The sequence below is a fragment of the Cetorhinus maximus genome, chromosome 12 (genome assembly GCF_964194155.1).
Source record: "Cetorhinus maximus chromosome 12, sCetMax3.hap1.1, whole genome shotgun sequence".
Lineage (NCBI taxonomy): Eukaryota > Metazoa > Chordata > Chondrichthyes > Lamniformes > Cetorhinidae > Cetorhinus > Cetorhinus maximus.
The window spans coordinates 59,230,425-59,243,434 of record NC_135890.1 but is presented as its reverse complement, the minus strand read 5'-3'; the positions used below and the strand labels follow the sequence as shown (position 1 = coordinate 59,243,434).

Genomic DNA, 13,010 nt, shown 5'->3' with positions numbered 1-13,010 from the left:
ATTGATGTCCGGGTGGGAAGGCTGCCCACAAAAGGTGCTATATAAATGTAAATCTTTCTTGGTTTCTTTCAGTGTGTCACTGACTGACTGGCTCCTTCCCTGATTTATTAGGTTCTTTATTCATCTCTATAACAGGTCCATGGGAAGTGTATCTGTGAGCACAATACTGTGGGTGAGCACTGTGAAAGGTGTGATCCTCTGTATAATGACCAACCTTGGAGGCCTGCAGATGGCAAGAGGGGAACCGCGAACCAATGCCGGAGTAAGTATTGAGATGGCTGCAGTTCTCTGCAATCTTTTTGAAGCCAGTGCAGAGGAGATTTACCAGAACGGGAACAAGAATGAGGGAGCTCAGTTATTTGGAGAGACTGGAGAAGCTGGGATTATTTTCCTAGAACAGAGGAGGTTTAGGAGAGATTTAATGGAAGTGCTCAAAACCAGGAAGGGCTTTGATAAACTAGATAGGGAGAAACTGTTTCCAGTGGCTGGAGCTACACAGTTTGAAGATAATCAGCAAAAGAATCAGACAGGAGATGGGGAGAACATTATTTATGCAGCGAGCTATGATCCGAAACACACAACCTGAAAGGCTGGTGGAAGCAGGTTTAACTGTACCACCCAAAAGAGAATGGGATAAATATTTAAAAAAGGGAAACTTGCAGGGATATGGAGAAAAAGCACAGGGGATTGGGATGAATTGGATAGCTGTTTCCAAGAGCCAGCACAGGCATGATGGGCCGAATGACCTCCTGTACTTTATGAGATTCTAACAAGCAAAGGTTGAAGCAGGAACAACTGGAGAGAGATGTGACTCAGGGTAGATTGCAAACATACATGAAATAAATTGGTGAACACAGTATTGAGGGGCATCGGTGACTATGGAGGGTGTTCACCTTAACCCAGTCCAAAATCAGTCAGGAATGAGACAAATTCAGGCGCATGAGACCCTATCACCACCCTGACCCCCACCTCACCACCTTGCCCTACCATCACCTCACCACAAGCTCCTTCCCAGTCGTCACATGCAAATGGTGGTGGACTACCGTGGGGAGATAGTATATTATCTTTCCAGGTCCCAGGGAGCTTTACCTCTTTTTATGCAGGGGCTGACTACGGGCCCAGGGGAGCTGCAGTGAAGCTCGCTGGTTCCTTCCAGTGGTGGGACAGGGCCCTGCTGTGGCCAGCTGTCCCTTTAAGAACTCACCCACTGAAGGCCTCGGTCTCGGGCCCTGGCAAGAGGTCACATTTGCCATCTTGCAGCATGGCCCAGTGTCCCCTGACTCTAAGAGACTTTCATAAATAGTTCTATCATTTTTAACAGGGTCTGTCCATGATGAATCTCAAGAAAGGATGGGCATTGTCTCTACTCCTTCCTCGCCTCATACCCCCTGCCACTCCAACTAAATGCTGTACTCGTATCCGGTGCAGGGGGGTTAAAATCAGGCCCCAAGTTTTACATTTATATTAGGTAAGTGGCTAAGGAAAAGAGGAATAAAGAGAGATTGGAGCAGTGTTGGCACAGGGGATTAAGAAACTGCTCGTGTGGACAATGAACATTAATGGGGGCTGGTTAGCCTGAATGGTCTATTTCTGAGTTGAAATCTATGTGTTTGAGGGAAAACTTAAATGCGGACAAATTAATGATTAATCATTTCACTCTAACAATCATGTTTGTTCCAACAAGTTTTAATTCTGTCTCGCTCATTTGAAAGGATTTTAACTCCCTTATCTTTCCCCTTGTGACAGAATGCAAGTGCAATAACCATGCAAACAGCTGCCATTTCGACCTGAGCGTGTGGTTGGCATCGGGTAATCGTAGTGGCGGAGTGTGTGACAACTGCAAGCACAACACGGAAGGCCAGCACTGCCAACGATGCCAGTCAGGTTTCTACAGGAATCTCAATGTCCCTCTCTCTGCCCCAGACACCTGCCTGGGTAAGATAGTTTCTGCCTTAACATTTGCAACATATGTATTGATAAATCTCTAAATTCTGCCTGAACTGCTTCCTGATACCCAGGAGTGTTCCTATATTGCATTAACATGGCTATCAACCCAGCTACTCCCCTTACTCAATTATCTACAACTAAATACTAAACAGGTGGAAGTTGATGGAGAATTAATGGTCATTATCATTACGGGTGATGGCACAAGAAACCTTCTTGGATGTCAAGGAGGAACTAGACAGGCTCTTGTGAACAAATGGGATTAGAGTTTGTAGAAATTGGAATACTGTGGATAGGTGGGTTAGATGGGCTGAATCGAGCAGGGCTGGAATTGGTCTTCGCCAGGAGCCAGTCTTGAAATCAATACAAAAGAAAATTGGGGTAAAAGGATCTGCTGATTTGCTATGCCCTATTTACATTCCTGGCACTCCTCTCTGACGCTGTTGTGGCCACATTTGTTCACAAGGCAAGTATACCAGAGAGAAACTACCGAACAAGAAAAACTCCAGCTCCATCTAGTTCACCTGCCATCATCCTGGCACTCCCATGATACAATAATGGAGACATTGACCAGTCAGAACAATCTCTATCAGTTAGTCTACAAAGGCCCAGACATGGGGCAAGGAAAACCCAGCTGTAGAGAGCTTTGGGAACCACTGATTCAAAATCACATGTTCTTGCCAAACATGTTACACTCACCCAAACAACAAGGTCAACAACTTATATTGATACAGCACTTTCAACATAATAAAACATTCCAAAGTGCTCCACAAGGAAGTTATGTAACAATATATGATACCGAGCCACATAGGTGATATTAGGTCAGATGCTTTTGAGATAGTTTCTTAGAGCAGCATGTTCTGGAACCAACCAGAGAGCAGGTTATATTAGGCTTCATACTGTGTAATGTGACAGGATTAATTAATTGCCTCAGTGTAAAGGCACCCCTAGGTACCAACAACCACAATATGATTGAATTTTACATCCATTATGAAAGGGAGAAGAATGGGTTTAAGACTAGTATTTTAAACTTAAAAAAGGCAAATATATAGGCATGAAAGCTGAGCTAGCTGAAGTGAACTGGGATACCAGGCTAGGAAATAGATCAATAGAGAAGCAGTGGCAGACATTTAAGGGAATATTTCAGAATACTCCGAATAAGTATATTCCTACTATAAAGAAAAATTCTAAAGGGAGGACCCACCATCCGTGGTTAACTGAAGAAGTTAAGGAAAAGCATTAAATTTAAGGAAAAAGCATATTACTGCAGAAAGATGAGTGGCAGGTCAGATGATTGGACAGAATATAAAGAATGGCAAAGAATGACGAAAAGGTCAATCAGGAGAAAGAAATTAGAGTATGAGAGGAAGCTAGCTAGAAATGTAAAAACAGATAGCCAGAGTTTCTACAGGTATTTAAAAAGGAAATGAATAAGTAAAGTGAATGTTGGTCCACTAGAGAGTGACAGTGGGGAGTTAATAGTAGATAATAAGGAAATGGCGGATGAAATGAACAAATATTTTACTTCTGTCTTCACCATAGAGGATACAAAAAACATTCCAGTAATAGCTGTAAATCAAGAGGTGGAGGGGAGAGAGGAATTTGGTGAAATTGCAATCACTAGGGAAGTGGTACTGAGCAAACTGATGGAGCTGCAGGCTGACAAGTCTCCGGGTCCTGAAGGATCTCATCCTAGGGTCTTAAAAGTGGTGGCGAATGAGGTAGCTGATGCATTGGTGTTCATTTTCCAAAATTTCCTATATTCTGGAAAGGTTCCATCAGACTGGAAAGTAGCAAACATAATCCCTCTATTCAAGAAGGGAGGGGGGCAGAAAACAAGAACCTATAGATCAGTTAGCTTGATGTCTGCTATGGGAAAGATGTTAAAATCAATCATTAAAGAAGTTATAGCTGGGCACTTAGAAAAACACAAGCTAATTGGGAAGAGTCAGCATGGTTTTGTGAAAGGGAAATCATGCTTAACTAATTTATTGGAGTTCTTTGAGTACCATGTGCTGTGGATAAAGGAGAGCCTATAGACGTACTGTACTTGGATTTCCAGAAGGCATTTGATAAGGTGCCTCATCAAAGGTTATTGTGGAAAATAAAAGCTAATGTGTAGGGGGTAACATATTAGCCTGGATAGAAGATTCGTTGGCTGGCAGAAAACATATTTGGGTCTTTTTCTGATTGGCAGGATGTAATGAGTGTAGCCCCACAGGGGTCTGTGCTGGGGCCTCAACTTTTTACAATTTATATCAATGACTTAGATGAGGGGAGCGAAGGCATGGTAGCTAAATTTGCAGACAACACAGGTAGGAAAGTATGTTGTGAAGGAGACATAAAGAGTTTGCAGATAGATATAGACAAGTTGAGTGAGTGGGCAAAAATCTGGCAGATGGAGTATAATGTGGGAAAATGTGAAGTTGTTCACTTTGGCAGGAAGAATAAAAATGCAGAGTATTACTTAAACGCAGAACGACTGCAGAATTCTGGGGTGCAGAGGGATCCATGTGTTCTCATGCATGAGTCACTAAAGTTAGTATGCAGGTACAGCAAGTAATTAAGAAGGCTAATGGAATGCTATCCTTTATTATGAGAGGAATCGAACATAAAAGTAAGGATGTTATGTTTCAGTTATACAGGGCATTGGTAAGATCGCATCTCAAATATTGTGTGCAGTTCTGGTCTCCTTATTTAAGGAAGGATGTAAATGCGTTGGAGGTGGTTCAGGGGAGGTTTACTAGATTGATACTTGGAATGAGTGGGTTGTCTTATGAGGATAGGTTGGACAGACTGGGCTTGTTTCCACTGGAGTTTAGAAGAGTGAGGGGTGACTTGATTGAAGTATACAAGATCCTGAACCGTCTTGACAAGGTGGACGTGGAAAGGATGTTTCCTCTTGTCGGTGAGTCCAGAACTAGGGGGCACTGTTTTAAAATTAGGGGTCACCCTTTTAGGACAGAAATGAAGAGAATTTTTTTCTCTGAGGGTTGTGCGACTTTGGAACTCTCTGCCTCAGAAAGCGGTGGAGAAGGCCACTGAATATTTTTGAGGCAGAGGTAGATAGATTCTTGTTAGGCAAGGGAATCAAAGGTTACCGGGGGTAAATGGGAATGTAGAACTTGAAACACAAACAGACCAGCCATGATCTCATTAAATGCCAGAGCAGGAGCAAGGGACCGAAAGGCCTACTTCGGCTCCTATTTCGTATGTTCGAATGACTAAAAACTTGGTCAATGAGGTAAGCTTTAAGGAGTGTCTTAAAGGAGGAAGGCGAGGTAGAGAAGTGGAGAGGTTGAGGGAGGAAATTCAAGTGCTTGGGGCCGAGGCATTTGAAGGCACAGCCACCAATGGCCCATGTTGTCATACCATGTCTCAAATTACTCATATACCGTATCTCCAATGAACTATTTGATGAAAGACAACAAAATTTTAAAAAGACAAATTCCATGACTGACACTCCCAGAGATTTGCAATTGGAAATAATTTTCTTGCATTTATTTTTGATGTTGGTTTCCCTGTTCTACAAAGATTATAACATCCACAGCAAAAGCATCATTCCTTCCTACGTCACAGCAGAGACAGATTGTTCAAAATAATTCAAAGACGGCAGCATTCAGAACCAAATACCATCCCCAAATGGGGTTACCCACCCATCCAAAATACAATTCCTAAAATGGCTCCGCAACCATCCCAACTATACTCCCTGGTTACTCCCTCTGTCCAAAATACACTCCAAAAACTGGTTACTCCCTCTTTCCAAAATACACTCTAAAAACTGGTTACTCCCTCTGTCCAAAATACACTCTAAAAACTGGTTACTCCCTCTGTCGAAAATACACTCCCCAAACTGGTTACTCCCTCTGTCCAAAATACACTCCCCAAACTGGTTACTCCCTCTGTCCAAAATACACTCCCCAAACTGGTTACTCCCTCTGTCCAAAATACACTCCAAAAACTGGTTACTCCCTCTGTCCAAAATACTCTCCCCAAACTGGTTACTCCCTCTGTCCAAAATACACTCTAAAAACTGGTTACTCCCTCTGTCCAAAATACACTCCCCAAACTGGTTACTCCCTCTGTCCAAAATACACTCCAAAAACTGTTTACTCCCTCTGTCCAAAATACACTCCAAAAACTGGTTACTCCCTCTGTCCAAAATACACTCCAAAAACTGGTTACTCCCTCTGTCGAAAATACACTCCCCAAACTGGTTACTCCTTCTTTCCAAAATACACTCCCCAAACTGGTTACTCCTTCTGTCCAAAATACACTCCCCAAACTGGTTACTCCCTCTGTCCAAAATACACTCCCTAAACAGGTTAATCCCTCTGTCCAAAATACGTTCCCCAAACTGGTTACTCCCGCTGTCCAAAATACACTCCCAATCTGGTTAACCGTTATCCAAAATACACTCCCTGAACTGGCTACTCCGCCCATTATCACATTCCAGTTTGTGGGATCTTGCTGTGCACAAAATGGCTGCTGTGTTTACGGCAGTGACCACACCTCAAAAGTACCTCGTTGGCTGTGAAGCGTTTGGGACATGCTGAAGTTGTGAATGTGCTGTAGAAATGTCAGCCTTTTCTTTCCAAGGTGTAAAGCACCAAGTCTGAAAGAAGATCATGGGCAGAATTTTGCCCTCGTTGGGAGGGCGCGGCGGGCGGGCGCGGGAACGGTTGCGAAGCCGCCCGCCACCCATGATCAGGCCCCTATATGGATTCCACACCGGCCAGCCAATTAGCGGCTCAGTGCTGCTGGGGTGTGGGTGGCAGGAGCACGAATGCTGATGTTCATGCATGCGCAGGTGCATGCAGTAAAAGCTCCCTGACCCACAGAGCTGCCTCAGGGAGCTGAAGATTTTTTATCAATATAAATAAAGAATTTTAAAATAGTGAAAACATGTTCCCTCATGTGACTCCGTCACATAAGCAGGGACCTGTAAAATGTGAGTGCAGAAAGTTTTTATTTTCTTTTTAATCACTGGACGAAACCTCATCCCACCCGTGGATGAGGTTTTGCCAAAAATGCAAAGGACGCTCGGCCTTTTTGCCCGCCTGCCAACCATACAGTTGGATGGGCAGCGAAAAATTCCAAACAATTAGTTGATTAAGGGCCATAATAGGCCGCTTAATTGTCGGCGGGCGCGCTGCCAACTCCCATGTGTCTGCCGACCAAAATATCACGTGTCATTTTACACTCATTCAGGACAGGCGCACACCCAACCGACAAGCGCAATATTCTGCCCCATGAATCCAACCATTCACCAGTCCTGAGGTGTTCACACTACAGATTAATGCAGGATAGAATAGAGACATCACTATTGTATCCTGCCTGGGCAACTGCTGCTTTGCTACTGCTCAAGTAGCTCTTTAATTATTCTACTGTCATTATTAACACCTAAAATAAGCTTAGTAAATATTTCCAGTTGATGGTTTAAACCCCTGGAACTTGTTGCTTTCTCAGATTGCAACAAGTGATGATCTGGCATTCAGAGATGGGGCCAGTGCAGGGAAGATGCAAACCAACCACTCAAGGTTCCCCCAGCAGAATCGGTGATAAGATTGATTAGTAAGATGAAGAAACCCCAATCAGCACCTTTACCTGGGGACACTGCAAGTAAAGCACTATTCCTGCAGACAGAACAGTTTAAAGTAATGCTAAATCTAGTCCTGGGTAAAGGGGGGAAAGGGTCAGACTGAGATTCCCCCATTGTAACTGGGTCTGCCTGCCAGCCAAGATTTGAAACTGTGCCGAAAGAAAAAAGAGGCTGTGCCAGAAAGATTTGGGGCATTTGTTTTACTGTCTGAGTGTTTCATGAGGATGATGGAGTGGCTGTGCCATCTTGTTCCTGAGTCAGCATAACGATGCTGTCTTCATTAAAATAAACCCCCAATCACAAACGGTAAAAGGTATTTAAATGTTAACAAACAGCAGGGTAAAATAATAGGCATTGCCTATGTCTCGATGCTCATGTTCTCCATGATATCACTCAAAGAAGATGGGATCAAAATGCACTTGTCCAATATTTGTATTTTGCTTTCCATGTGAAGGAAGACTATGATTGGCAAAGACCACCTCAAACAGTTGGGGAACTCTCTCTGTATCCCAGCTGTATCCAAGGAAAAACTGTATCCCAGCCTGCACTGTATCCCATCCTACATTGTATCCCATCCTACATTGTATCCCATCCTACACTGTATCCCAGCCTGCACTGTATCCCAGACTACACAGTATCCCAGCGTGAACTGTATCCCATCTTGCACCAAATCCCATCCTACACTGTATCCCATCCTGCACTGTATCCCATCCTACATTGTATTCCATCCTACACTGTATCCCAGCCTGCACTGTATCCCAGACTACACTGTATCCCAGCCTGCACTGTATCCCGGACTACACTGTATCCCAGGCCATACTGTATCCCAAACTGCACTGTATCCCAGACTACACTGTATCCCAGCCTGCACTGTATCCCGGACTACACTGTATCCCAGGCCATACTGTATCCCAAACTGCACTGTATCCCAGATTACACTGTATCACAGGCTATACTGTATCTCAAGCTGCACTGTATCCAAGCCTGCACTGTATTGCAGCCTGCATTGTATCCCAGGCTACACTGTATCCCAGGCTACACCGTATCCCAGCGTGAACTGTATCCCAGACTACACTGTATCCCAGCCTGCACTGTATCCCGGACTACACTATATCCCAGCGTGAGCTGTATCCCATCCTGCACTGTATCCCATCCTTCACTGTATCCCATCCTGCACTGTATCCCATCCTACACTGTATCCCAGCCAGCACTGTATCCCAGACTACACTGTATCCCAGCCTGCACTGTATCCCGGACTACACTGTATCCCAGGCTATACTGTATCCCAAGCTGCCACTGTATCCAAGCCTGCACTGTATCCCGGACTACACTGTATCCCAGGCTATACTGTATCCCAAGCTACACTGTATCCAAGCCTGCACTGTATCCAAGCTTGCACTGTATCCCAGCCTACACTGTATCCCAGCCCGCACTGTATCCCAGCCTGCACTGTATCCCAGCCTGCACTGTATCCCAGTCTGCACTGTATCCCAGACTACACTGTATCCCAGGCTATAATATATCCCAAGCTGCACTGTATCTAAGCCTGCACTGTATTGCAGCCTGCACTGTATCCCAGGCTACACTGTATCCCAGCCTACACTGTATCCCAAGCTGCACTGTATCCCAGCCTGCACTGTATCCCAGACTACACTGTATCCCAGGCTATACTGTATCCAAGACTACACTGTATCCCAGCCTGCACTGTATCCCAGCCTACACTGTATCCCAGCCTGCACTGTATCCCAGCCTGAACTGCATCCCGGACTACATTGTATCCCAGGCTATACTGTATTCCAAGCTGCACTGTATCCAAGCCTGCACTGTATCCAAGCCTGCACTGTATCCCAGGTTACACTGTATCCCAGCCTACACTGTATCCCAGGCTACACTGTATCCTAGCGTGAACTGTATCCCAGACTACACTGTATCCCAGCCTGCACTGTATCCTGGACTATACTGTTTCCCAGGCTATACTTTATCCCAGGCTGCACTGTATCCAAGCCTGCACTGTATCCAAGCCTGCACTGTATCGCAGCCTGCACTGTATCCCAGCCTGCACTGTATCCCAGCCTGCACTGTACCCCAGACAGCACTGTATTCCAGGCTACACCTTATCCCAGACTACACTGTATCCCAGACTACACTGTATCCCAGACTACACTGTATCTCAGCCCGCACTGTATCGCAGGCTACAGTGTATCCCAGACTACTCTGTATCCCAGACTACATTGACTCCCAGGATATGCTGTATTCCCACCTGCACTGTATTGCAGCCTGTACTGTAACCTCGCCTGCACTGTATCCCAGGGTACACTGGATCCCTGCCTGCACTGGATCCCTGCCTGCACTGGTTCACAGCCTGTGCTGTATCCCAGGTTGGTGCTGTATCTCAGCCTGTGCTGTATCCCAGGCTACACTGTATCCCAGGTTGGTGCTGTATCTCAGCCTGTGCTGTAACCAAGGCTTCACTGTACCCCAGCCTGCACTGTATCCCTGGAAATAACGGACTGTAAGAGTTTATTTAAATATATAAAAATGAAGAGCGAATAATCACAATTATTTACGATATATATTAATGACTTGGATGAGGGAAGTGAATGTACTATCGTCAAGTTTGTGGATGACACAAAAATAGCTGGGAAAACAAGTTGTGAGGATGACACAGATCCTACAGAGGGATATAGACAGGTTGAGTGAGTGGGAAAAAACTTGGCAGATGGAATATAATATGGGAAAATGTGAGGTTATGCACTTTGACAGGAAGAATAGAGGAGCTGAATATTATTTAAATGGAGAAAGACTGCAGAAGGTTGCAGCACAGAGGGATTTGGGTGTCCTCATGCTTGAATCACAAAAAGCTAGCATTCAAGTTCAGCAGGTAATAGGGAAGGCAAATGGAATGTTTGCCTTTATGTCAAAGGGAATGCAGTATAAAAATAGGGAAGTCTTGCTAAAACTATACAAGACACTTAGAATGTTGTGAACAGTTTTGGTCCCCATATCTCAGGAAAGATATACTGGCATTGGAGGCAGTCCATTAGGTTGATTCCGGGTATGGTGGGATTTTCTTATGAGGAGAGTTTGAGTAGGTTGGGCCTGTACTCATTGGCGTTTACATAGAAAATAGGAGCAGGAGTAGGCCATTTGGCCCTTTGAGCCTGCACCGCCATTCAACATGATCATGGCTGATCATCCAACTCAATAGCCTGCTCCCGCTTTCTCCCCATACCCTTTGATCCCTTTCGTCCCAAGAGTTATATCTAACTCCTTCTTGAAAACGTACAATGTTTTGGCCTCAACTACGTTCTGTGGCAACGAATTCCACAGGCTCACCACTCTCTGGGTGAAGACTTTTCTCCTCATCTCAGTCTTAAATGGTCTACCCAGTATTCTCAGACTGTGACCGCTGGTTCTGGACTCCCCCACCATCGGAAACATCCTTCCTGCATCTACCCTGTCTAGTGCTGTTAGAATTTTATAGGTTTCTATGAGATCCCCCCTCATTCTTCTGAACTCCAGCAAATATAATCCTAACTGACTCAATCTCTCCTCATATGTCAGTCCCACCATCCCAGGAATCAGTCTGGTAAGAAGAATGAGAGGCGACCTTATTGAAATATATAAGATTCTTTGGGGGCTTGACAGGCTAGATGCTGAAAGGTTGTTTCCCTTTGTGGGAGAGTCGAGGACCAGAGGGCATAATCTCAGAGTAAGGGGTCACCCATTTAAGGCAGAGATGAGAAGGAATTTCTTCTCTCAGAGAGTAATGAATCTGTGGAATTCTTTTACCGCAGAGGGTTGTAGAGGCTGGGTCGTTAAGTATATTCAAGGTTGAGATAGACTGATTTTTAATCGTTAAGGGAATAAGGATTATGGGGAAACGGCAGCAAAGTGGAATTGAGGATTATCAGATCAGCCATGATCTCATTGAGTGGTGGAGCAGACTCAATGAGCTGAATGGCCTACTTCTGCTCTTATGTCTTATGGCCAGCGATGCAAAATGTACCCCATCTACTGCTCATTGTTATTCACTCTCTTTTTTATTCAATGGTTAGCTGTGACAGTGTGAAATCAGTGGGAAGCATTCAAAAGCGAGATTCTACGGGTACAGTGCAGACATGTCTCCACAAAGATAAAGGGCGGTACTGCCAAATCTAGAACCCCCTTGTTATCCAGAAGCATACAGTGTGAGATAAAGCAGATAAAGAAAGCTTATGACAGTCACAAAAAGCTTAATACTGTAGAAAGCTTAGAGGAGTATAGAAAGTTCCAGAATTTTGACCCAGCAACAGTGAAGGATCGATGATATAGTTCCAATCAGGATGGTGAGTAGCTTGGAGGTGTACTTGTGGTTGGTGGTGTTCCCATGCATCTGCTGCCCTTGTCCTTCTATGTGGTAGAGGTCACAGGTTTGGAAGGTGCTGTCTAAGGAGCCTTGGTGAGTTGCTGCAGTGCATCTTGTAGATGGTACACACTGCTGCTACTGTGCGTCAGTGGCGGACGGAGTGAATGTTTGTGGATGTGGTGCCAATCAAGTGGGCTGCTTTGTCCTGGACAGTGTCAAGCTTCTTGAGTGTTGTGGGAGCTGCACTCATCCAGGCAAGTGGGAAGTATTCCATCACACTCCTGACTTGTGCCTTGTAGATGGTGGACAGGGTTTGGGGAGTCAGGAGGTGAGTTACAGAGTTCCCAGGGCCTTACGCGGAGGACATGGGGCCATAAAATGTGGCAAGCTGTTCAAAAGTCCATTGTCTTCGGCAGGACTGGAAAGGCACGCCAGCAGGAGGGGCCATAAAATTCTATTCCCAGTCTCTGACTTGCTCTTGTAGCCACAGTATTTATATGGCTGTTCAGTTAAGTTCCTGGTCAGCGATAACGCACAAGATGTTGATGGATACACTGAAAGTCTTTTTTTTTTGTTTGACTCTAGCTTGCACGTGCCACCCTGTTGGCTCTGCCATCTTACCTTTACAGCCCCACAGCCCTTGTGATCCCATGACCGGTGACTGTTTGTGTAAGCCTGGCGTGGCTGGGCCTCGCTGTGCCAAGTGCATGCTGGGATACTGGGGTCTTGGAGAATATGGCTGCCGACCATGTGACTGTGCGGGAAGCTGTGACCCTTATACCGGGGACTGTACCAGCAGGTGGGTACATGGGCACCTTAGCTCAGCTCAATGGGAAGAAACAGATGAACCAGCTTAGAGGGTGTAATTAGAAGGCAGCAGGGATAATCCAGGAAATTACGGGCCGGTGAGCCTTACGTCCGTGGTAGGGAAATTATTGGGGAAGATTCTTCGTGACAGGATTTACTACCATTTGGAAGCAAATGGATGTATTAGTGAGAGGCAGCATGGTTTTGTGAAGGGGAGGTCGTGTCTCGAGTTTTTCGAGGAAGTGACAAAGATGATCGACGATGGAAGGGCAGTGGATGTTATCTACATGGATTTCAGTAAGGCCTTTG

At 45.2% G+C, this 13,010-nt stretch overlaps 1 protein-coding gene across 3 annotated transcripts in view; it reads left to right on the top strand.

Annotated features, from left to right (window-relative positions):
* Nucleotides 1–13,010, top strand: part of ntn4 (netrin 4) — a 71,210-nt gene that overhangs the window by 35,245 nt on the left and 22,955 nt on the right. For 2 of the 3 annotated variants that reach the window (XM_078553720.1, XM_078553719.1), the window contains exons 4-6: nucleotides 136–262; nucleotides 1,747–1,935; nucleotides 12,480–12,693. In XM_078553720.1, the coding sequence (XP_078409846.1) occupies nucleotides 136–262; nucleotides 1,747–1,935; nucleotides 12,480–12,693 (530 nt within the window). The remainder of the gene's footprint in view (nucleotides 1–135; nucleotides 263–1,746; nucleotides 1,936–12,479; nucleotides 12,694–13,010) is intronic. The other variant, XM_078553721.1, reaches the window with a different exon arrangement.